At 36.3% G+C, this 22,439-nt stretch overlaps 2 protein-coding genes across 2 annotated transcripts in view; one reads left to right on the forward strand and one right to left on the reverse strand.

The window, feature by feature from the left end:
• The first annotated feature begins 430 nt into the window (after positions 1-430).
• Positions 431-3,858, forward strand: cd8a (CD8a molecule). The gene is made up of 6 exons (XM_051677484.1): positions 431-588; positions 1,191-1,499; positions 1,760-1,855; positions 2,052-2,156; positions 2,952-2,991; positions 3,103-3,858. Exons 1-6 carry the CDS (start codon positions 540-542, stop codon positions 3,152-3,154), a joined length of 651 nt encoding a protein of 216 aa, XP_051533444.1. The 5' UTR covers positions 431-539; the 3' UTR covers positions 3,155-3,858.
• A 694-nt stretch (positions 3,859-4,552) lies between these two features.
• LOC127428625 (titin-like) overlaps positions 4,553-22,439 on the reverse strand; it is a 76,896-nt gene continuing 59,009 nt past the window's right edge. Inside the window, 28 exon segments of the mRNA XM_051677088.1 lie at positions 4,553-6,022; positions 7,022-7,128; positions 7,616-7,648; positions 8,984-9,067; positions 9,257-9,382; positions 9,789-9,902; positions 10,011-10,127; positions 10,293-10,379; positions 10,687-10,749; positions 10,936-11,010; positions 12,392-12,442; positions 12,594-12,644; positions 12,767-12,865; positions 13,093-13,209; positions 13,375-13,482; positions 13,722-13,802; positions 13,882-13,947; positions 14,365-14,448; positions 19,592-19,642; positions 19,790-19,840; positions 19,991-20,041; positions 20,164-20,262; positions 20,490-20,509; positions 20,512-20,605; positions 20,769-20,876; positions 21,115-21,195; positions 21,275-21,340; positions 21,756-21,839. Coding sequence (XP_051533048.1) covers positions 7,030-7,128; positions 7,616-7,648; positions 8,984-9,067; positions 9,257-9,382; positions 9,789-9,902; positions 10,011-10,127; positions 10,293-10,379; positions 10,687-10,749; positions 10,936-11,010; positions 12,392-12,442; positions 12,594-12,644; positions 12,767-12,865; positions 13,093-13,209; positions 13,375-13,482; positions 13,722-13,802; positions 13,882-13,947; positions 14,365-14,448; positions 19,592-19,642; positions 19,790-19,840; positions 19,991-20,041; positions 20,164-20,262; positions 20,490-20,509; positions 20,512-20,605; positions 20,769-20,876; positions 21,115-21,195; positions 21,275-21,340; positions 21,756-21,839 — 2,160 coding nt within the window. The 3' untranslated portion in view covers positions 4,553-6,022; positions 7,022-7,029.

The raw sequence follows: 22,439 nt of genomic DNA on the forward strand, positions 1-22,439 counted from the left end.
CCAGGTTTAAAAAAAAAAAAAAAAATAGATCCACACAACTGGTCAGTATATCCCTGGAAGAGGGTGATTAAAATGTGTTCTACACATGTCTCTTTGCCTTGTATTAAACAGCATTATATTCAGTTTAGGCTGTTAAGCAGTGAGCTGAAAAGAGATGATGATAGCTTTACTCTACATGGCATACTTTTATGAATATGCTAAAATTTTCATTGAGCATCTTTATGTCCGCAATTTGATCCCTTATATCCACTATTCAGTCATTTAATTTCATTTTGTTCTTATGTTTATGAGTGCATTTCTGCTTAAATTATATATTTATTTCTTTAAATAATGTCACAATTAGTGGCAACAAACAAATAGTACATTTTGATACATTTATTTCCCTTTGTCCAGTTGTTCAGTGCAGTTAAAAACCAGATGTAAAAGAGAAAGAAAGTGAGGGGCTGGGAGGGGCAGGCTAGGACGTTTTTTTCCCCTCCTTTGAATAGTTTTGTTCCTACAGTTGTAGAACTGAAAGCCTACACTGAGAATTGAAAAAAATGCATCAATTATCCATTGGATTTTGTGTGATTTTTTCCCTACTTCATGGTAAGTATAACTTTCTTGTTATTTTATAGAAAAAGTGGTGTATGGACATGTAACAATTTACATTCAGATGACTATAGACCAAAACAAAATTACTCTCATTATGACTTGATAAAATATACTGGATCTATTATCATATTATATATATATATATATATATATATATATATATATATATATATATATATATATATATATATATATATATATATATATATATATATATCAGCCAGCCAAACTGTTTAATGAACTGTTCAGAAAAGTATTTAAATGATTTTTTATTTTATTTTATTTTAACTTGCCAACCATGCCCACAGCGTAAAATGATGCACTTATAGGGGCATCAAATGTGTATTTAAGTGCTGAAAATTAAATAAAGGTATATAAAAGTTACTTTTAGTTAATGCAATAAGAAAAGACCTACAACTGAATTCAGTTTTTCACTCCACTGAATGCAGAGAAATTCAGTTAAAGCAATGGGTACATAATTATGCCAGTATGTCAAGTCAGTAACGGGTGGTATTGTTTTGCACATTGATTAAAACATTTTCTAAAAAACTAAAATAAAAAACTAAAATAAACTAAAATCTTTTCTTTGTTTCCAGGGAGCTGTGCACGCACATTTAAAGAAGGAGAGGAAGTACAAGTCAGATGTGACCTTGAAGCCTTTGGCTTGATGATTTTATGGTTTCGAATAAACGATGCTGGCCCAGAATTCTTATTTACTACTAAAAACAAAGATATAAAGGTCAAAGTTGAAAATGAAAATTACAAAATTGTTGAAACAAGTGGGAAGATGCATTTGGTCATTCAGTCTTTTGAGAAAAAGAGAGATAGCGGTGCGTACAGTTGTGCAGTATTTAACAACAATAGGCTCACCTTTGGAAAGCTCTCAAATATTAAGGGAGAACCAGGTGGGCATCTGTATATTACTTTGTATCAATATCATATTAGTTTGTTGCAATTTGCTTAAACAGAAAGAGTGATCACTTTTGCATTTGTCTGCTAACTTAGGCTTTGGAAGTCTGCAAAATGCAAAAATGTCCCCTTTCACTTTTTATTTTTTTTTAACAAAAGCTGTGATCAGTATAATATGACTTTCACAAAACCTACAATAATACTATCAAATTATATTTGTGTCCACAACACATTCTCTAATATGCCTGTGTTCCAGATCCAGCAACACAACCTCCAAAAATTGCTCCAACAACAAAGGCAAAGCCTGAGGTGGTGACTACAGTGAAACCAAAGTGTACATGCAAGAAATCAGGTATTAACTAACTAACTAAATAAATAAGGAACTTACTACAACAATAATAATAATAAATAATAATAATAATAATAATTTATGCAATTGGCAAATAAAAAACAGCAATTATGAATGGTAAAAGAAAGATGAATATTAGTTATGAATAAACAATTAAGTAAAAAGTCTTGTAATTATTTGGAGTTGTAATTGTTCACAGAAATCAAACCTTTCCTCAATTGTGAGATTTGGATATTGTCATCTTTGTCGACTGGCTGTGGTCTGCTCCTCATTCTGCTGATCGTCACAATTTTGTACTGCAACCGTAAGTCTTATCCACACCTTTCATGGATAAAGTGGCAAAAAGCAAATTATGCACGGTGCAGTAAATGGTGTACTTTTTGTTTTACTTAGCAGTAAAATTGTTTACTCTGAGGTAGCCTACATTAAAGTGAAAAAAAAAAAAAAAAAAAAGGAATACCAATAACTACTTTGACAATCATAAAGTGTGTTGTCACTGGAATCAAAACTGAAAAATGTGATAATTTGCAGTGATGAGAAAAAGCAAATAAGAACCCACATTTCAATGCTTTATACTCAATTATTTTGGAGGAGTTGCAAGAACAATTAAAAGAGTCTATCAAATCTGTCAAATTATTGATTATTAAGACATACATACAAAATATAATGATTAATAAATGACTTAAAAGATATATTAGGGAAATCTTATCTAGAGAAGAGAGCAATCCCATTAATGCTGTTTTAAAGATGCAACACTTAATACTAAACTAATGGAAAAGGGGTCTGGCCGCAAAACTGTGCACTTACGACAAAGATATTGACAACATAGGAGGACACTATTTGTGAAAGTTCAAGATGAATTTTTATATTTACACAATTTACAATTTAACCATATTATGCATACATTTAAACATTGTCATAAACACTGCTATATCTGCACAACATTTAGAGTGATAAAGTTTATCTTGACTCTAGTTTTCTAGTTTTTTTTTACATTGAGAATTTATTGCAAAATGTAGTAAAATGTTTGAAAAAATGCTTTGCTTTAACTTTGCTCAGTGAAAAAGAAAATCTGCTCAAACTTTCTATTTTTATTAAGGTTTAAGAACAAGACGTTGTCCCCATCATTACAAAAGACAGTAAGTCACGCGCTTTTGTCAACTTTAATGCAAGGCACATTTTTATTTTTCTGCAATGAGCAATGGTAGTTTCATTGCAAATATCCCTGATTTAATCTTCCTCATTTTCAGACCTCAAAGCAGACCTGCTGACCATGCTAAACTGCCCAACAACCACTTCTAGCGCCGATAAAAATCCAGGAAAGTCCAAGAAAGTAAAGATTTCATTTTCGTCCTTTGAGTATGTTTCCTCTTTCAAGACTATTAGGTCTGTAGAGCCTTTGGTCTTATTTGCAGCTGTTACATCTACTGATGTTTTTGTGTTTTTTTATTTTTTTATTGCATTTTTTACTGATGACAAAATGTTTTATAATCGATTTTTTATTCGATGTGTACACTTATGTTTGGTTAAAATTAAAACTTGTTCCTTGTTACATTATACTGTATGACACTGCAATGCATCCCCTACTTTGGTGTGTGAATTGTAATGCTTAAAAGAGCAAATCTGCCCTCTGTTTGCAAGAGGTTGAACAGCAACTCAATAAACATTAAACAAAAATTATGTGCATAGCCACTCATAGAATGCAGATGTCAAAAAAAAAAAAAAAAAAAATTTTTTGGTTTGCTATACTGATTCACAGTATAATTTCAGTAAAAACATACAATACAATTCTAGACTTGTGTTTTTATATCCTGTTCATACATATTACTACATTCAGTAGATAAAAAAAATTGAAATGCACACAAATCATGCCACAAATTATTTAATTTCTCATATCAAAAGACTTGTCCATCCATCCATCCATCCATCCATCCAATCAAATTAAGCCCTTAAAGGGATAGTTCAACCAAAAATGAAAGTTCTCTCATCATTTACTCACTCTCATGTCATCCCAGATGTGTGTGACTTTCTTTTATCTGCTGAACACAAAGTATTGTTTTGAAGAATATCACAGCTCTGTAGGTTCATACAATAAAAGTGAATGGTGGCCAGAACTTTGAGGGTCCAAAAAGCACATAAAGGCAGCATATAAGTAATCCATATGACTCCAGATTAAAATCCATATCTTCAGATATGATGAGCGTGGGTGAGAAACAGATCAATATGCAAGACCTTTTGTATTAAAAATTCTCCTCCCTGCCCAGTAAGTGGCAATATGCACAAAGAATGCGAATCGGCAAAAAGAAAAGTAGAAGAATTTGAAAGTGAAAGTGGAGATTGACAGTAAAAAAGGATTTAAATATTGATCTGTTTCTCACCCACACCGATCATATCACTTCTAAAGATCTGGATTTAACCACCGGGGTAAAATGAATTACTTTTATGCTGCCTTTATGTGGTTTTTAGAGCTTCAAAGTTCTGGCCATCACTCACTTGCATTGTATGGACCTACAGAGCTGAAATATTCATCTAAAACTCTTCATTTGCATTCAGTAGAAGAAAGAAAGTCATACACATCTGGGAAGGCATGAGTGTTAGTAAATGATGACAGAATTTTCATTTTTGGGTGAACTATCCCTTTAATTTACAGCAATGGTTATTAACATCGTCAGCGGAAATAAACAGTAAAACAGAAAAGCCTGGGGGTAAATACACTCTTTTATTTCAAAATATGCTTTGTGACATCAGTAACGCATATCTTTTCAAAAACAATGTTGCCCTTCTACAGTATAAAGTGTTAAATTACAAGCTTGCTCAAAGTGGTGACAACACAAACTGTTCACCAGTTAAGATGAAGAAAGCTGGACTAAACAGTTATTATAGCCTGAATTTACATTTAAAGATGTATTTGATCAACTATTGTAATTCTCCACAAACAGCATGCACCCAAAAATAATATAGCCTATTTGAGCCCCAAAATATCAACCACATCTTTATTTGCACATGACCATTAAAAACACATTCTTACAAACCATCAAAACAAACATAATTGGGCTTCTTCTGATGATAGAAACCCCTTCTTGAAAATAACCACCGTCACAACGTTCTTTGGAAGATCTAACAAGACGGAAAACGTCTAATTGTTAAGAATTATGAAACTCCTTTTCTGTCATACACTGTCGGATTAAAAGGTTATAGCTCCGAGTCTGTCCTTTGTGATTAAACAATCTGTAGTGTTGTGGTTGCCCTTAAACCAACACATCTTAGTTAAAATGAAAATGAAAGATTGTGACTAAACCCAACACATCTAATGCAACACCTGTGAACTTGCTAGTGGTTTTGAAAATAAATGTGTTAAAATCTTGAGCTTTAAGCTACACAATTCTGAAATCACCTCTGAAATCAAGTAAATAAAACGTTAACAGTGCAACAGGAAGTTGCTCGAATGGAACAAGGCCTTAAATTAGACTCATTTTAATTGTTTTGTAATTTTGTAATTTTTTTTTTTTTTAAACAGTTTTTTTACAGACAGATGGAGAGAATCCTTGTAAGTACACTTTAGGAAACAACACTAACCGTTTTGTAATAACGCACAAAGAAAAACAATTCCCACACAAACTTTCTTTTGAATTAGTGTCATACAGATATACAACAGCATTCAAAAGGTATCATAATCAAGGTCATCTACAGTAATTCCTTATAGGAATCTCTGTATTGTAAACGGTAAATGAATTCATAACAATGAAGTCTCTGTACAATAGTGTCTCAAAAATTTTCCAAACAACAGAAAACTCTATAAATAGAATTAGACTGTTGAGACTCCCCAGTAAACAGCATATTATTTTTACTGTGGGAATAACTATATCACAACACCTCACCGAAAAGAGATTACTTTGAGCTGAAAGAACAATATTTCCTCTTGATATAACCAACCATCAGTCAGTTTTATCAGTCACAAGGAGATAAAAGATCATTACATTTTTATTTATTTTTTGCTTTAGGAAATTTACTTGAAGGAGGGGAGAAACTTTTAAAATACATGTTTAAGTGTCTCTGTGCAGTTATATATATTTTTCATTCCGTGTCCACCATAAAATATATTTCTTGTCCAAGCAGCTCCCTCTGTTGACAGTTTCTTGTGATTGGGATGAGATGTAATCCAACGTAAACCTAAAAAATACAATACAGTAACTACTTTTAGAATCAGTTAATAAAAGAGGATTTATTATTGTTGTTTAATTATTATTTTAGGATTTAAGGTTTATAGGGGAATCTCATGACACAAAATGACATGAAAACATTTCACCCCTAAATCAAGCAAAAAAAAAATATATTTTGTTAAAAGAAATATATGCCTATTTTTAGGACCTCTGAGATTTTATTTTTTTTTTTGCAGGGTGACATTACTTGCATAACAAGCACCTTGTCCCAGAAATTACCCTATACCGTAATGTATCTGGATGTTTTACTTTTATTTTTTAAATTCCCATTATTCTCAAAGATAATTCAAATTAAAGTTCATTTTTACTGTATGACAGTTAAAAGAAAAAAAAAATGATTTATTCATTTTAAATTAGTACAAATAAAACAGAACAAATACTACCATAAATAATTTGTTTTTAATCATAATAAATTAATTATAATTACATTTATAATTAATAATTAGTAATAAAAATGTAGGAATACAAAATAATTTACAATTTAAACAAACAATGCATCATTATTTTTGAGAATGAGATTTTTTTTTGTGTGCTTAACTGTCATGAAAATGATGTCACAATGGCGAAAATCAAAATGTTCTCATAACTTACTCACCCTCATGTTGTTCCAAACCCATATGATTTTCTTCTTCCTCTGTGGAACACAAAAGGAGATGCTAGGCAGTATGATTGTCTCAGTCACCATTTACTTTCATTGCATCTCTTTTCCATACAACAAAAGTGAATGGTGACTGAGACTAACATTCTGCCTAACATCTCCTTTTGTGTTCCACAGAGGAAAGTAAGTCATACAGGTTTGGAACAACATGAGGGTGAGTAAATAATTACAGAATTTTCATTTTTGGGTGAACTGTCCCTTTAAAGGTCCTGAAAGTAGTTTGGGGTGAAATATAACCTGGACATGTTCTTAAAAGGGTTTTTTTTTTTTTTACATTATGCAGATACTGACGTATGGATCTATCTTTTTCCACCCTTTGTGGAAGATGAAGGCACCACATCTGAGCTCAGCTGACCAGACAGCTTGTCAACAGCCAATGACTCTCCTACTGAGGGTTTCTGGAACACAAAAACAGAATTTTAAGAATGCAAGCCAAAAGACGAGAATTGTGACAAGTGCTATCAACCTTTCAAAATAAAAAAATGAAAAAGACGATAACCTAGGGTTAAGCGCTGTGTGAAAAGCCTTAACGTGTACAGATGGAATAATGATTCTGGCACTATATAACTCCTCATTGATTTGTATATGCAAAGCCTTGGTGTACCAAATCAGGCACAATGCCTAAAAAAAACGCATCTGCCTGCCTGGTTACGCAAAAAGATGCACGGAAAGCCAGGTTAGCTGCCATAGAACAGCTCACATTTATCACGTTTACCATTACCCTTAAACTGTTCCTTAACCTTTTAAAAACATGTGCTTGCAGTTCAGCCAGTGGAATGATATATGGGATGTTTTTGCTGTATTTGGCATTTCCTCATGCTGGCGTGCTTGATAGACAGCCAAAGCAAACCGAAAAAACTCATACCAGTTCCATTTATAACCTACCTTTGATTTAGATTTTGGTTTTCCCACTTTCCCCTGTAATCAGAAAGAGACCCCTGATATAAACTGGTTTGAACCAGTAAAAAGGGTCAGGGGGAAAGCCTGGTACTTATAGGGAAATAGCATACTCCGACTTTATCCAAATTTATTACTCAACTCTGTAACTATGGAATACTTGACTCTGATTGGTCAATTGCAGCATTCTGCGGCCAAATATGTTTGCATAATGACTGATAAACTGTATAACTGACCAACTGTAACAGGCAACTGGTTTCCTACATAGTGTATCACTTTGTGGATTATTTCTTCTTATATAATAATAATAATAATAACTTAAATAATACAATTAATTTAAACTCAAATCAATATTTAATATCCATTTATTAAATCATTTGGAAAATTAACATGTAATAAGCTGGATAATGTACCATTCAAATGTTTTTTCTAAAGATTTATGAATTTAAATTTTCATAGCAAAATTCCATCAAATTGAATTGAGTAATCTTTAACAAAATGAATTAAAAAAAATATTTAAAGCTGAAGTATGTAATTTCTACGACACTAGCGCCACCGAACGGAATTGCAAAAATAAACAATGTTTTCAAAACACCTTTCCAAATACGGCCCTCATCTGCAGTTGTTCAAACAGTCAGATAGCCCCGCCCACAACTCACACCATTGGTTGAGTGATGTTGTTGGTGCGGGACTAAGCTGGTCGCTCTAAACAAACAGAAGAATTTTTATAGTGCCACAGAAACACAGTGTTTTCGAGAAAATGAACCTATGAATGTCTTATAGTTGTCTCTGCATATTAAGATGGGAAAGAAGAAAGTATTTTAACACTGAAAAAGTAACATACATCAAGCTTTTAGGTTTTATTAATTAAATTTTGTTAAAATCCAATTTTATATAATTTTGTTTTGAAATTGAAATGGGTAAATCTTTAAAATAGGCAAAAACATTCTTTTGAGTGCAGTCAGCTATTCATTAATCGCAAAATACACCCATTTGGAGTGATAAAAGACAGATCCATTTTGCAATAATGACCGGATTTACTTTGGGATAATGACTGTACATTATCCTGTACATAAAGGTGTCTCGTTTTCTCATATTTCTTCTCTCCCTTACATTGTTTATTCAAATATCAAACTTTAAATGAGGAAGACTGTGGAAATTAAACCTAGATATCCATAAAATACCAAACAAGAGGAATTTTGTTCAATGAAAATAGTGTATTTGTTCAATATTCCACATTTCTTCAGAGTCAACATTTGAGTTTGAATGCAAATGTTTTTGCATACATTTGTGTACTGGAAATGTATGTTCCATGTTCAAATAACCCTGCCAATGAACCTATCGGCTAATCCTCACCTTTGGTTTGCTGTCTTTAGGTTTGGTGTTTGGCAAGTGTGGAATCAGTTTTTCCGCCAGCTGCTCCAAAGCTGGACCTGGTGCCTAAAAACAAAGACAAATAATAATAAAAAAAACAAATATACAAAAACAGTAAACAGCAAAGACGCCAATCACTTTCACTACCCCAATGCAAACTCCAGTGAGATTGTGTCTAATGAATTTATAGGGATGTATTTTGTTATTTTTGCAGACAGTTCAGTAATACAGAACATGCAGGCTGGTTTGTGGTACCGTGTGGGTTGGGGGGACTGGTTCAGGAGTAAAGTGGTGGGCTTCGGGTGCAGATGGTTTCACGGTGGGTACTTCAGTGAATTCACAAGATAGAAGGTCAAGAGCCGCTGTATCATCCATTGATTTCTGAGACAGAGACAGACAGTCAATGATATACAGTCTTCTTCAGGTCAGCAAATATGTTCTTTGTCATAATCAAAAATTATGTGTTGGTTTTAAATATGTTTCGAGTGCAGCAGTGGTGGTACAATACTGCCTTGCAAAGCCAAAGGTGAGAAAACAGAGGTTAAAACAAACTTTGACAATATGATAATGAAAAAGACAGACTGTATTGCACAGAGGTTGCTCTTTCATAGCTCATGTGACTTTAAAACTCTAGAGGAGACAAGCGTGACATTACTAGTGTCTCTTTTCAGAAGAAAAAATTAAGACTCTCCATTTGAACTCATTGCGGTCTAGGAGAAACAATTGAGACATTAAAGAGATCTCCTTTGTGATTTTTCTTCTCTATGGGAAAGCCCATGACTCTCACCTTAGCTGGAGACTTTGAAGAAGGACAAACAGAGGTCTTGGCAGCAGATGGTGCAGGGGTGTCCTTAAAATCGCCAGACAGAATGTCCAAAGCTTCAGTAACATCTAAGGAAGGCTAGAACACAACATCCTCCGATCAAATCACAGGATCCAGCAAGAGTGACCAATTATAACACAAATCCATATGACTGATTCTACACATACGAACAAAGTTCAAAATTACCTCTGTTTTAGGAGGAGGATGTTTTTCAAGGTCTTCCTTTGAGAATCTGTAATCTGGTGGGAGTGTGTCCTCTCTCTCCCCAACACGCACACCCTTCTCTGATGTCACATCCTTCTCCTGACAAAAAAAATAAATAAATAATTGCAATTATAAAACAAAACAAAAAATTGTAGTTGTTTTTAAAGATTATATCTATGCTATGTCTACATTTAAGATTAGATTTGAAAATAATTAGAATAAAAAAATCGTATTAGAATTCTGAAAATTTGTAATAGTTGTTACATGAACAATATCCTCAGGTTTCAGTTCAGGTAATTTTTTTGGTGGTTCTGGTGCACCCAGAGTGTCGCCCAAAGCGCTGAGAGCATCCTAGAAAATAAAGCGGGACAGAGATGGAGAGAGATTTTTAAAATCTGTTCAGATATGTTTTTGAAATCAGAAAGACATCTGTCAGCATTTTCACACTTTTCTATTTAATTAAATATTCTGTTCCCAAACTAATGACTACAGTTTGGGAACACACACACACACACACATATATATATATATATATATATATATATATATATATATATATAAAATACTGATAAAGACTGTCTGCTTATCGTGCTCAATTTTGTGGACATGTGTGAATACATCTTTGCTTTTTGTATTTTTTGTCCAGTACTTGCAATACCTCGTCTGTCTGTGATTTTTGTTTGGGTCCTGGAGGTACTCTATTGGGAACAGCAGAAGAAACCTACAGCAAGAATGGAATAGAATAGAATAGAATAGAGTAGAATAATGGAAAAAAAGGGGAACAAATTACAATGCTATCTATTTAGGGCATTAACAAATACAAGAATAACTGAACTAAACATAACAAAAGCAAAAATTTGAATTGAGCATTAAAAAGTTATTTTCTTTGTGATTGATTGTAATTTACCTTATGAGCAGTCTGTGCAGGAGCCACAAAATCACCTGCCAGAGCATCTAATGCTGATAATTCCTCCACTTTAGGCTAAAAGAAAAAAAAAAAACAGAAAAAAATCAAATAAAATTTCTGTAAGAATGCAGGAGTTAAAGGGATAGTTCACCCAAATATGAACTATCACTATTTACCCTCATGCCATCCCAGATGTGTATGACTTTCTTCTGCTGAACACGAATGAAGATTTTAGAAAAATATTTCAGCTCTGCAAGTCCATACAATGCAAGTGAATGGTGGCCAGAACTTTGAAGGTCAAAAAAGCACATAAAGGCAGCATAAAAGTAATCTATATGACTCCAGTGGTTAAATCTACATCTTCAGAAGTGATATGATAAGTGTGGGTGAGAAACAGATGACTGAAGTCATTTTTTACTATAAATCTCCACTTTCACGTTCACATTCTTTTTCTTTATATTTTGGCAATTTACATTCCTCGTGCATATTGCCACCCACTGGTCGGGGCTGGTCAAAGGTGGAGATTTATAGTAAAAAAATAAATAAAATAAAATAATCAATATTCACATATAACAATCTGTTTCTCACACACACTTATCATATCGCTTCAGAAGATATAGATTTAACCACTGGAGTTATATGGATTACTTTTATGCTGTCTTTGTGCTTTTTGGACCTTAAAGTTCTGGCCACCGTTCACTTGCATTTTATGGACCTACAGAGCTGAAATATTCTTCAAAAAATCTTTGTGTTCAGCAGAAGAAAGTCATACACATCAGGTATACAAAATTGGACAAAGAACTACAATCCCATCTAGCACTGTGAATGACATTGTTGATTGTAAGTATATAAGCAATACATTTTAATTATATTGCAAAATATATATGTAGCTAGAGAGTTTAGGGAGACTGACTCGATTGCATCATTCACAGGGCGTCATTAGAGTGGGCGGACGCTGAAGAGCTTATTTGCTGATGACAGTTTGGGTCGTCTCTCTGATTGACTCTCTTCGGGTTTCACAGGTAGCATAGTTATGCACAAGGAATACAGTTATTAAACTGGCGCTCATGGTAGGTCTGTCTTTAAAAGTTTAACTTTTCAAGTTATTGTTAAAAATCTATTACCCTATGGAGAAAGTGAATGGGATTTTTACTTCTGGAACCAGACTGTTGCACTCTATAACACATATTAGGCCTCTGGAATACTTGGGTTCTGATTGGCCAATCACAGCATTCTAAGGTCAGATATTTTTCCTACATAGCCGTGCTAGTTTAATGTCTCTCAAATCACACTATGGTCTCTTTCTTTACACATAATAAAAAACATTCAACGAATGTTGTCATTTTTTTCATTTACTTGGTAAGTAGCCATGAAATAAGTGGGATAAGATACAGTAAGCCAGTCATTATTGTAAAATAAACACTGACAGTCAAAGTCCACCTTCAAAATTTCTTACCTTGGGAACATCTTTAGACTTCTCAGGAATTGCAGTAGGTTTCGTCTTTTCCTAATTAGGCAAATTAACAATGAATATAAAATTGAAGCAAAAATAGTTTGTTGACATTATCTTATTAATGACAGAGTCCTGACTACAAAAGATCTAAAAACAACACAGCACACGTTACACAGTAAAAAGTCCACCTTTCGAACTTTCCTACCTTGGGAACATCTTTAGACTTCTCAGGAACTGCAGTAGGTTTCATCTTTTCCTGATTAGACAAAATTAACAGTGGTGGTTTTAATCTAAACTCAAATGATAAGCATTACAGAACATTATATAATACTGTTCATTGCCATAATGTTATTAATGACAGTTATTATAAAGTATTACCTGTTGAGGAGGAACGGGGGCCTTAACAACAGGTGCTACAGCGGGAGCCGTGAAACCTCCAGAGAGAATGTCCAGTGCTTCATCTGTGTCCAATGAGGGCTGGGACAAGGGATACATCCACCAATCAGATCACAGCATCCAGTGACCGTAGCCAATACCCACACACTATTACAACCAACCTATTCTCACATAACTAAACAACATTCGACAGATGTAATGTACTATATGTCTGATAAAGACTGAGGGCGTTAGAACACATAATTAGCCCACAATTTATACAATGTCAAATCTTGAGCATCTTTCATAAATTATGATGGATGTCTGACCTCTTTTGGAGGAGGGGGGAGTTTTTGGAGCTCTTTCTCTGAGAATCTGTAATCTGGTGGGAGTGTGTCCTCTCTCTCCCCAACACGCACACCCTTTTCTGATTTAATTTTTTTCTCCTGATTAAAACATGCAAATTACTTACAAAAACACACATACACACACACACACTCTTGAAATGTCATTCAAAGATGATTTCCACATTTAATATTTTGTCTAAATTTCAGATTGTGTCTTTAAAAATAATTGAATATAAATGACGAAAGAGTAAATAGAGACCTTACATCAACTATGTCACCAGGTTTGAGTTCAGGTAGTTTCTTTGGTGGTTCTGGAGCGCCCAGTGTGTCTCCCAAAGAGCTTAGAGCGTCCATCGGCATGGAACTGTCCAGCTGGAAAGGAATAAAAGGACAAAGATACTTAATGATCCTCATTCAGAAAGTTTCACACTCTGTCCCTTATTGAGGATCTAAAAGAGCACATTAATGATCATTTCACATGTAATCTCAAATATAATCTTTGAGTTGAAGGTAAATGAAGAATTGTGGCATACGTTCATACACAGTTCTTTTATATATAACAACAATTCTGTTTGGTAGTTTCTGTTCTTGTGGAAAATCTTCTGTTTTACCTTCTCTATCTTGGCTTTCTTGTCAGCTGGTGGAGCAGGTGATTTGGTTACAGGAGCAGGTTGAGACGTCGCCTGTTGTTTCTTAGGACAGAGAGACATGTTTGGTGATTGGACATGCAAATAATATCAGAAGACATTGTGTGACATATTTTAAAATTACCTGCTGATAAGCTGGAGGAGGAGCAAAGTTGGAGCGCGCATCCACTGCACCAATGGTTTCAGTTTTCTAAAAAAGGAAGGAATAAATATCAAACAAAGAAACAAATACATCTGTTCCACCTCTAGATTAAAGCTTGAAGTGTATAACTTTCTTTTTCAATGTCAAAATACTTTCTCCAGTCCCTGCTTAATATGCAGAGACTTTAAATATAAACTATGAGCCATTTGTAGGTTGATTTCCCAGAAAAACACTGTGAAACACTGTGGTGCTATCAAAACATTGCTCTGTTTTTTTTTTTTTTTTTTGAGCATCCTGACCAGACTGACACAGCAACATTAGCTCAACCAATGGCATAAGGCTATCGGTTTAATGGACCACTGGAAAATCATTATTTTTGCAAATCTGTTTGGTGACGCTAATCACACAGAAATTACACACTTCAGCTTTAAGTGGAGTCTCTGTATAGGAGATCGATAAACTCACCACCTCTGTCTTCTTAGGAGCACTCGGAGCTGAAGACACAAACCCAGCCGAGAGCGAGTCCAGCGCCTCATCTGTGCTTATAGGCTGATGACATAAAACAAACACAAATTAATGCATGAAAAAACACTAAATGTGACACATTTTAATGTACAATGACAAAAGATTCTTCATAGTTGTAATTCTAGAAATGACCATTAGAGGGAGCCACAAGTTCAATTTCAGAGAAAATGAAAAAAGGCATGTGCCATGGCAGGAAAAGTAAAGACACACCCTCTGCATACCAAGACATCAACACAAACAACACGCCACTTTTCGGATACTAACTTAAACAACCACCGGTTGAACAAACTGTGTGTGTGTGTGTGTGTGTGTGAGCTGATTAGGCAACAAAATGCTGAAACTGAATGAGTGAAAGCAAAGGAGAGAGAGTGATGCATTTTATGTTTGCTAGCCAACACCCTTAGAACTAGCAAAACAGATCAAAACTAAAACAAAAGCCCAGATCGGTGGAGTGTTGCAGTGATGGTTGTCCTTCTACAAGTTTCTCCCATTTCCACCATGATCTCTGGAGCCCAACCAGAGTGTCCATTGGGTTCTTGGTCACTACTCTTACCAAGGCCCTTCTCCCCCAATCGCTCAGTTTGCTCAGCTCTAGGAAGAGTCCTGGTTGTTCCAAACTTCTTTCATTTAAGAATTATGGAGGCCGGGGGCCTGGGTAGCTCTGTGAGTATTGACGTTGAGCAGGGGCGTTTCTAGGACTTGAGGAGGTTCGGGGCTGAGCGGGAGTGGGGGGGGAGGGGGGTTCACATCATATGAACTTCAAACAAAATGTAGCAATATTACTGCGTAGCCTACATTTAAAATTACATTCGAGGCTACAGTCAAAACATTCAGGGCTGAAGCCCCAGAAAATGACCTGGCGACGCCGATGATGCTGAGTACCACCCCTGGAGCCAAGAGTTTGACTCCAGTGCTGAGTGACTCCAGCCAGGCCTCCTAAGCAACCAAATTGGCCCGGTTGCTAGGGAGGGTAGAGTCACATGGGGTAACCTCCTCGTGGTTGCTATAATGTGTGGTTCTCGCTCTCGGTGAAGCGCATGGTTAGTTGTGCGTGGATGCTGTGGAGAATAGTGTGGGCCTCCACACGTGCTACGTCTCAGCAGTAACATGCTCAACAAGCCATGTGATAAGATGCGTGGATTGACGGTCTCAGACACGGAGGCAACTGAGATCTGTCCTCCGCCACCCGGATTGAGGCGAGTCACTACGCCACCATGAGGACTTAAAGCGCATTGGGAGTTTGGCATTCCAAAATGGGTAGTAAAAAAAAAAAAAAAAAAGAATTATGGAGGCCACCGTGCTCTTGGGAACCTTCAATGCAGCCGAATTTTATTTATTTTTTTGCCTTCCCCAGATCTGTACCTCAACACAATCCTGTCTCTGAGCTCTGCAGGCAGTTCCTTTGACCTCATGGGATGTTTTTTGCTCAGATATGCATTTTCAGCTGTGAGACCTTATATACACAGGTGTGTGCCTTTCCAAATCATGTCCAATCTATTGGATTTGCCACAGGTGGACTCCAATCAAAGTGTAGAAACATTTCAAAGATGATCCAGAGAAATGGGATGCACCTGAGCTAAATTTCAAGTGTCATAGCAAAGGGTCTGAATACTTATGTCAATGTGATATTTCAGTTTTTTATTTTTAATAAATTTGCAAAGTTTTCAAAAATCTGGTTTTTGCTTTGTCATTATGGGGTATGGAGTGTAGAATGATGTGAAAAAAGTATAATTTAAAGCATTTTAGCATAAGGCTGCAACATAACAAAATGTGAAAAAACTGAAGGGGTCTGAATACTTTATGAATGCACTGAAAATCAAATATAACTTATAATTGCTTAGGCTTATGTTGTTTTAAACAGTATTACCGGTCAATAATAAAAATGAAGCAAATGCCACATCCTAGGTTAAGTGAACACAACTGTATTACAATTATGACATGTCCGTGCAACAATGTGTCAGTAAAAAACTCAAATTAAAGGTGCGAAGTGCCTATGTGGCTTAGCATGGAGATACAAACTACCAGCTTCTGTGTACTTTTATATTCCATTCATTGTATACAGTATTACTTTACTATAACTTCAGGTCTTGACGGCTATGGCAGGGCATAATTACTTTTCAAAACTATAAGAGGAGACCATCCTGTTACCCAAACGTACACCAGGCTCCAGATAACTCTTTTGACCTTGTGGCAGTCTCAAGTCATGCGCAAAAGAAAATGAGCAATCATCGGTTAATACTGGATGTGTCAATCAAATTGACAATTTAGTGAAAGAAATAGTAAGATGATGATGATAAAAACAACAAGAAAAAGAAGTGGGCTTTTTTTTTTTTTTTTTTTTAAAGGGACTCGACTGGTCTTAGGAAAAAGTCAGATTCCACACGTGTCCGAGTCCATGACGAGATCAAGACCTTAAAATCATGGAGTAAAAACAAAATGTTTTTCATTTCATTTCGTTCTGAGCAGAAAATGTATTTTTCCGTTCCGGTTCCAGCGTTTCGCTGTCATTATTCATGTCAATAAGTCATTTTTTTTTCCCCATGTGGGGGAATTATCAGCATAGAAATCATAACAAGCAAAGTATACAGTAGCCTATATAAAATAACATCTTTTCAATAAATTTATTCTTAATATTAAATATATCCGCAAAAATATTAAAAATATTTCAAAAACACATCTGGCCATCTTAAATCAATTAAAAGACAAAATCTCTCTCTCCTGCATGCATGCACACACTGCTTGGGTGTGTTTGGACTTAATGTCATCTTATATGGGCTGAATTATTTTATTTTAAACATGAACTAATTATTTAATAATTATTTTGTTATTTTATTTTAATTTTAAAATAAAAATTAATATAATACGATAATATAAAATATATTTAAAATATTAAATAGAGAATTATAATTTAATTATTATAATTATTTGATTTAATTACAGATATGCTTCTCAGTCAGATCTGGGCAGCTTCAAATGTGTATAAATGCATCATATCTAACAATAATTCAGTGAAAAAAATAAGTAGCTTGTGAGTTTAGGGAGACTGACTCAACTGCATCATTCACAGGGCGTCATTAGAGTGGGCAGGATGCTGAAGAACTTATTTGCCGCTGATAGTTTGGGGCAACTCTCTGATCGACTCTCTTCGGGTTTTACAGGTAGCATAGTTATGCACAAGGAATACAGTTATTAAATACTATTTTTAAAAAACAAAGTTGAATTAACGTGGACTGGTGGCTTCAACAGAAGCAAATACCATCAATTAACAACAATGGTGCTCACGGTAGGTCTGTCTATAAAAGTTTAACTTTTCAAGTTACTGTTAAAAATCTATTACCCTATGGAGAAAGTGAATGGGATTTTTACTTCTGGAACCAGACTGTTGCACTCTATAACACATATTAGGCCTCTGGAATACTTGGTTCTGATTGGCCAATCACAGAATTCTAAGGTCAGATATTTTTCCTACATAGCCGTGCTAGTTTAATGTCTCTCAAATCACACTATGGTCTCTTTCTTTACACATAATAAAAAAAATTCAACGAATGTTGTCATTTTTTTTCATTTACTTGGTAAGTAGCCATGAAAGAACGCCCACCATTATGCCTGTACCAAAGCAACTCAAAATCACTTGCTTAAATGACTGGTGCCCTGTTGCTCTGACCCTCATCATCAGCAAATGCTTTGAGAGGCTAATCAGAGATTACATCTGCTCTGTGCTGCCTGCCTCACTGGACTCACTGCAGTTTGCTTACCGCAACAACCGCTCCACTGATGATGCCATTGCATCTACACTACACACTGCTCTCTCCCACCTGGAAAAAAGGAACATATAAGTGAGAATGCTGTTTGTAGACTACAGCTCAGCATTCAACACCATAGTGCCCTCCAAGCTTGATGAGAAACTCCAGGCTCTGGGCTTAAACAGCTTGCCATGCAGCTTGATCCTGGACTTCCTGTCAAGCAGACGGCAGGTGGTTAGAATGAGGAGATGTTGCTGCCCATCGCTGACCCTCAACACTGGAGCCCCGCAGGGCTGTGTTCTCAGCCCACTCCTGTATTCCCTGTACACACATGACTGTGTGGCAACACATAGCTCCAATGCTATCATTAAGTGTGCTGTGATACGACGGTGGTAGGTCTGATCACTGACAATGATGAAACAGCCTACAGAGAGGAGGTGCACACTCTGATACGCTGGTGTCAGGAGCACAACCTCTCCCTCAACGTCAGTAAGACAAAGAGCTTATGGTTGAGAAGAGAAAAAGAACACAGCCACTGGTGGAATGGAGCACCAGTGGAGAAAGTCAGCAGTTTCAAGTTCCTCGGTGTCCACATCACTGAGGAACTCACATGGTCCATCCACACTGAGGTCGTTGTGAAGAAGGCTCACCAGCGCCTCTTCTTCCTGAGACGACTGAGGAAGTTTGGAATGAACCGCCACATCCCCACATGGTTCTACACCAGCACTGTAGAGAGCATCCTTACTGGCTGCATCAATGCCTAGTATGACAACAGCACCGCCCTCAACTGCAAAGCCCTGCAAAGTGTGGTGCGAACTGCCAGACACATCATCTGAGGTGAGCTTCCCTCCCTCCAGGACATATATACCAGGCGGTGTGTGAAAAAAGCTCGGAGGATCATCAGAGACTCCAGCCACCTGAGCCATGGGCTGCTTTCACTGCTACCATCAGGCAGGCGGTATCGCAGCATCAAGACCCGCACCAGCCAACTTCATGACAGCTTCTTCCCCCAAGCAATCAGACTTTTGAACTCTTGATCGCTCACGATACATATAGCAGCACTGCACTTTATTAGCCTCAGACTGGACTCACATTTTATACTTCTCTTAATAATACACTGGCAACTGACTATCAACTGACAGCTGAATGTCAACACAACACTTCATATTTATTTCCACTGATTACATGGGGGGGTTACACCTAACATTATTAGGTGTATATTGTGTTGTGTAAAAAGATGTGTAAACTATGTTATGTGTAAATCAGATGTTTGCTTGGAACCGCACCAAAGACTTTCACCTAATGTTGCACTTGAGTATATGGTTGAGTGACAATAAAGGGATTTGATTTGTTAATGTACAGTAAGCCAGTTATTACTGTAAAATAAACACTGACAGTAAAAGTCCACCTTCAAAATTTCTTACCTTGGGAACATCTTTAGACTTCTCAGGAACTCCAGAAGGTTTCGTCTTTTCCTGATTAGGCAAATTAACAATGTAAATTCGAAGCAAAAATAGTTTGTTGACATTATCTTATTAATGACAGAGTCCTGACTACAAAAGAGCTAAAAACAACACAGCACACGTTACACAGTAAAAAGTCCACCTTTCGAACTTTCCTACCTTGGGAACATCTTTAGACTTCTCAGGAACTGCAGTAGGTTTCGTCTTTTCCTAATTAGGCAAATTAACAATGAATATAAATTTGAAGCAAAAATAGTTTGTTGACATTATCTTATTAATGACAGAGTCCTGACTACAAAAGAGCTAAAAACAACACAGCACACGTTACACAGTAAAAGTCCACCTTTCGAACTTTCCTACCTTGGGAACATCTTTAGACTTCTCAGGAACTGCAGTAGGTTTCATCTTTTCCTGATTAGACAAAATTAACAGTGGTGGTTTTAATCTAAACTCAAATGATAAGCATTACAGTACATTATATAATACTGTTCATTGCCATAATGTTATTAATGACAGTTATTATAAAGTATTACCTGTTGAGGAGGAACGGGGGCCTTAACAACAGGTGCTACAGCGGGAGCCGTGAAACCTCCAGAGAGAATGTCCAGTGCTTCATCTGTGTCCAGTGAGGGCTGGGACAAGGGATACATCCACCAATCAGATCACAGCATCCAGTGACCGTAGCCAATACCCACACACTATTACAACCAACCTATTCTCACATAACTAAACAACATTCGACAGATGTAATGTACTATATGTCTGATAAAGACTGAGGGCGTTAGAACACATAATTAGTCCACAATTTATACAATGTCAAATCTTGAGCATCTTTCATAAATTATGATGGATGTCTGACCTCTTTTGGAGGAGGGGGAGTTTTTGGAGCTCTTTCTCTGAGAATCTGTAATCTGGTGGGAGTGTGTCCTCTCTCTCCCCAACACGCACACCCTTTTCTGATTTAATTTTTTTCTCCTGATTAAAACATGCAAATTACTTACAAAAACACACATACACACACACACTCTTGAAATGTCATTCAAAGATGATTTCCACATTTAATATTTTGTCTAAATTTCAGATTGTGTCTTTAAAAATAATCGAATATAAATTACGAAAGAGTAAATAGAGACCTTACATCAACTATGTCACCAGGTTTGAGTTCAGGTAGTTTCTTTGGTGGTTCTGGAGCGCCCAGTGTGTCTCCCAAAGAGCTTAGAGCGTCCATCGGCATGGAACTGTCCAGCTGGAAAGGAATAAAAGGACAAAGATACTTAATGATCCTCATTCAGAAAGTTTCACACTCTGTCCCTTATTGAGGATCTAAAAGAGCACATTAATGATCATTTCACATGTAATCTCAAATATAATCTTTGAGTTGAAGGTAAATGAAGAATTGTGGCATACGTTTCACACAGTTCTTTTATATATAACAACAATTCTGTTTGGTAGTTTCTGTTCTTGTGGAAAATCTTCTGTTTTACCTTCTCTATCTTGGCTTTCTTGTCAGCTGGTGGAGCAGGTGATTTGGTTACAGGAGCAGGTTGAGACGTCGCCTGTTGTTTCTTAGGACAGAGAGACATGTTTGGTGATTGGACATGCAAATAATATCAGAAGACATTGTGTGACATATTTTAAAATTACCTGCTGATAAGCTGGAGGAGGAGCAAAGTTGGAGCGCGCATCCACTGCACCAATGGTTTCAGTTTTCTAAAAAAGGAAGGAATAAATATCAAACAAAGAAACAAATACATCTGTTCCACCTCTAGATTAAAGCTTGAAGTGTATAACTTTCTTTTTCAATGTCAAAATACTTTCTCCAGTCCCTGCTTAATATGCAGAGACTTTAAATATAAACTATGAGCCATTTGTAGGTTGATTTCCCAGAAAAACACTGTGAAACACTGTGGCGCTATCAAAACATTGCTCTGTTTTTTTTTTTTTTTTGAGCATCCTGACCAGCCTGACACAGCAACATTAGCTCAACCAATGGCATGAGGCTATCGGTTTAATCGACCACTGGAAAATCATTATTTTTGCAAATCTGTTTGGTGACGCTAATCACACAGAAATTACACACTTCAGCTTTAAGTGGAGTCTCTGTATAGGAGATCGATAAACTCACCACCTCTGTCTTCTTAGGAGCACTCGGAGCTGAAGACACAAACCCAGCCGAGAGCGAGTCCAGCGCCTCATCTGTGCTTATAGGCTGATGACATAAAACAAACACAAATGAATGCATGAAAAAACACTAAATGTGACACATTTTAATGTACAATGACAAAAGATTCTTCATAGTTGTAATTCTAGAAATGACCATTAGAGGGAGCCACAAATTCAATTTCAGAGAAAATAAAAAAAGGCATGTGCCATGGCAGGAAAAGTAAAGACACACTCCCTGCATACCAAGACATCGACACAAACAACACGCCACTTTTCGGATTGCTAGGGAGGGTAGAGTCACATGGGGTAACCTCCTCGTGGTTGCTATAATGTGTGGTTCTCGCTCTCGGTGGAGCGCATGGTGAGTTGTGCGTGGATGCCGCGGTGAATAGCGTGGGCCTCCACACGTGCAACGTCTCTGTGGTAACACGCTCAACAAGCCATGTGATAAGATGCGCGGATTGATGGTCTCAGACGCGGAGGCAACTGAGATTTGTCCTCCGCCACCTGGATTGAGGCGAGTCACTATGCCACCATGAGGACTTAGAGCGCATTGGGAATTCGCATTCCAAAATGGGGAGAAAAGGGGAGAAAAAAAAAAAAAGAATTATGGAGGCCACTGTGCTCTTGGGAACTTTCAATGCAG

Source organism: Myxocyprinus asiaticus, chromosome 38 (genome assembly GCF_019703515.2).
Source record: "Myxocyprinus asiaticus isolate MX2 ecotype Aquarium Trade chromosome 38, UBuf_Myxa_2, whole genome shotgun sequence".
NCBI classification, from domain to species: domain Eukaryota; kingdom Metazoa; phylum Chordata; class Actinopteri; order Cypriniformes; family Catostomidae; genus Myxocyprinus; species Myxocyprinus asiaticus.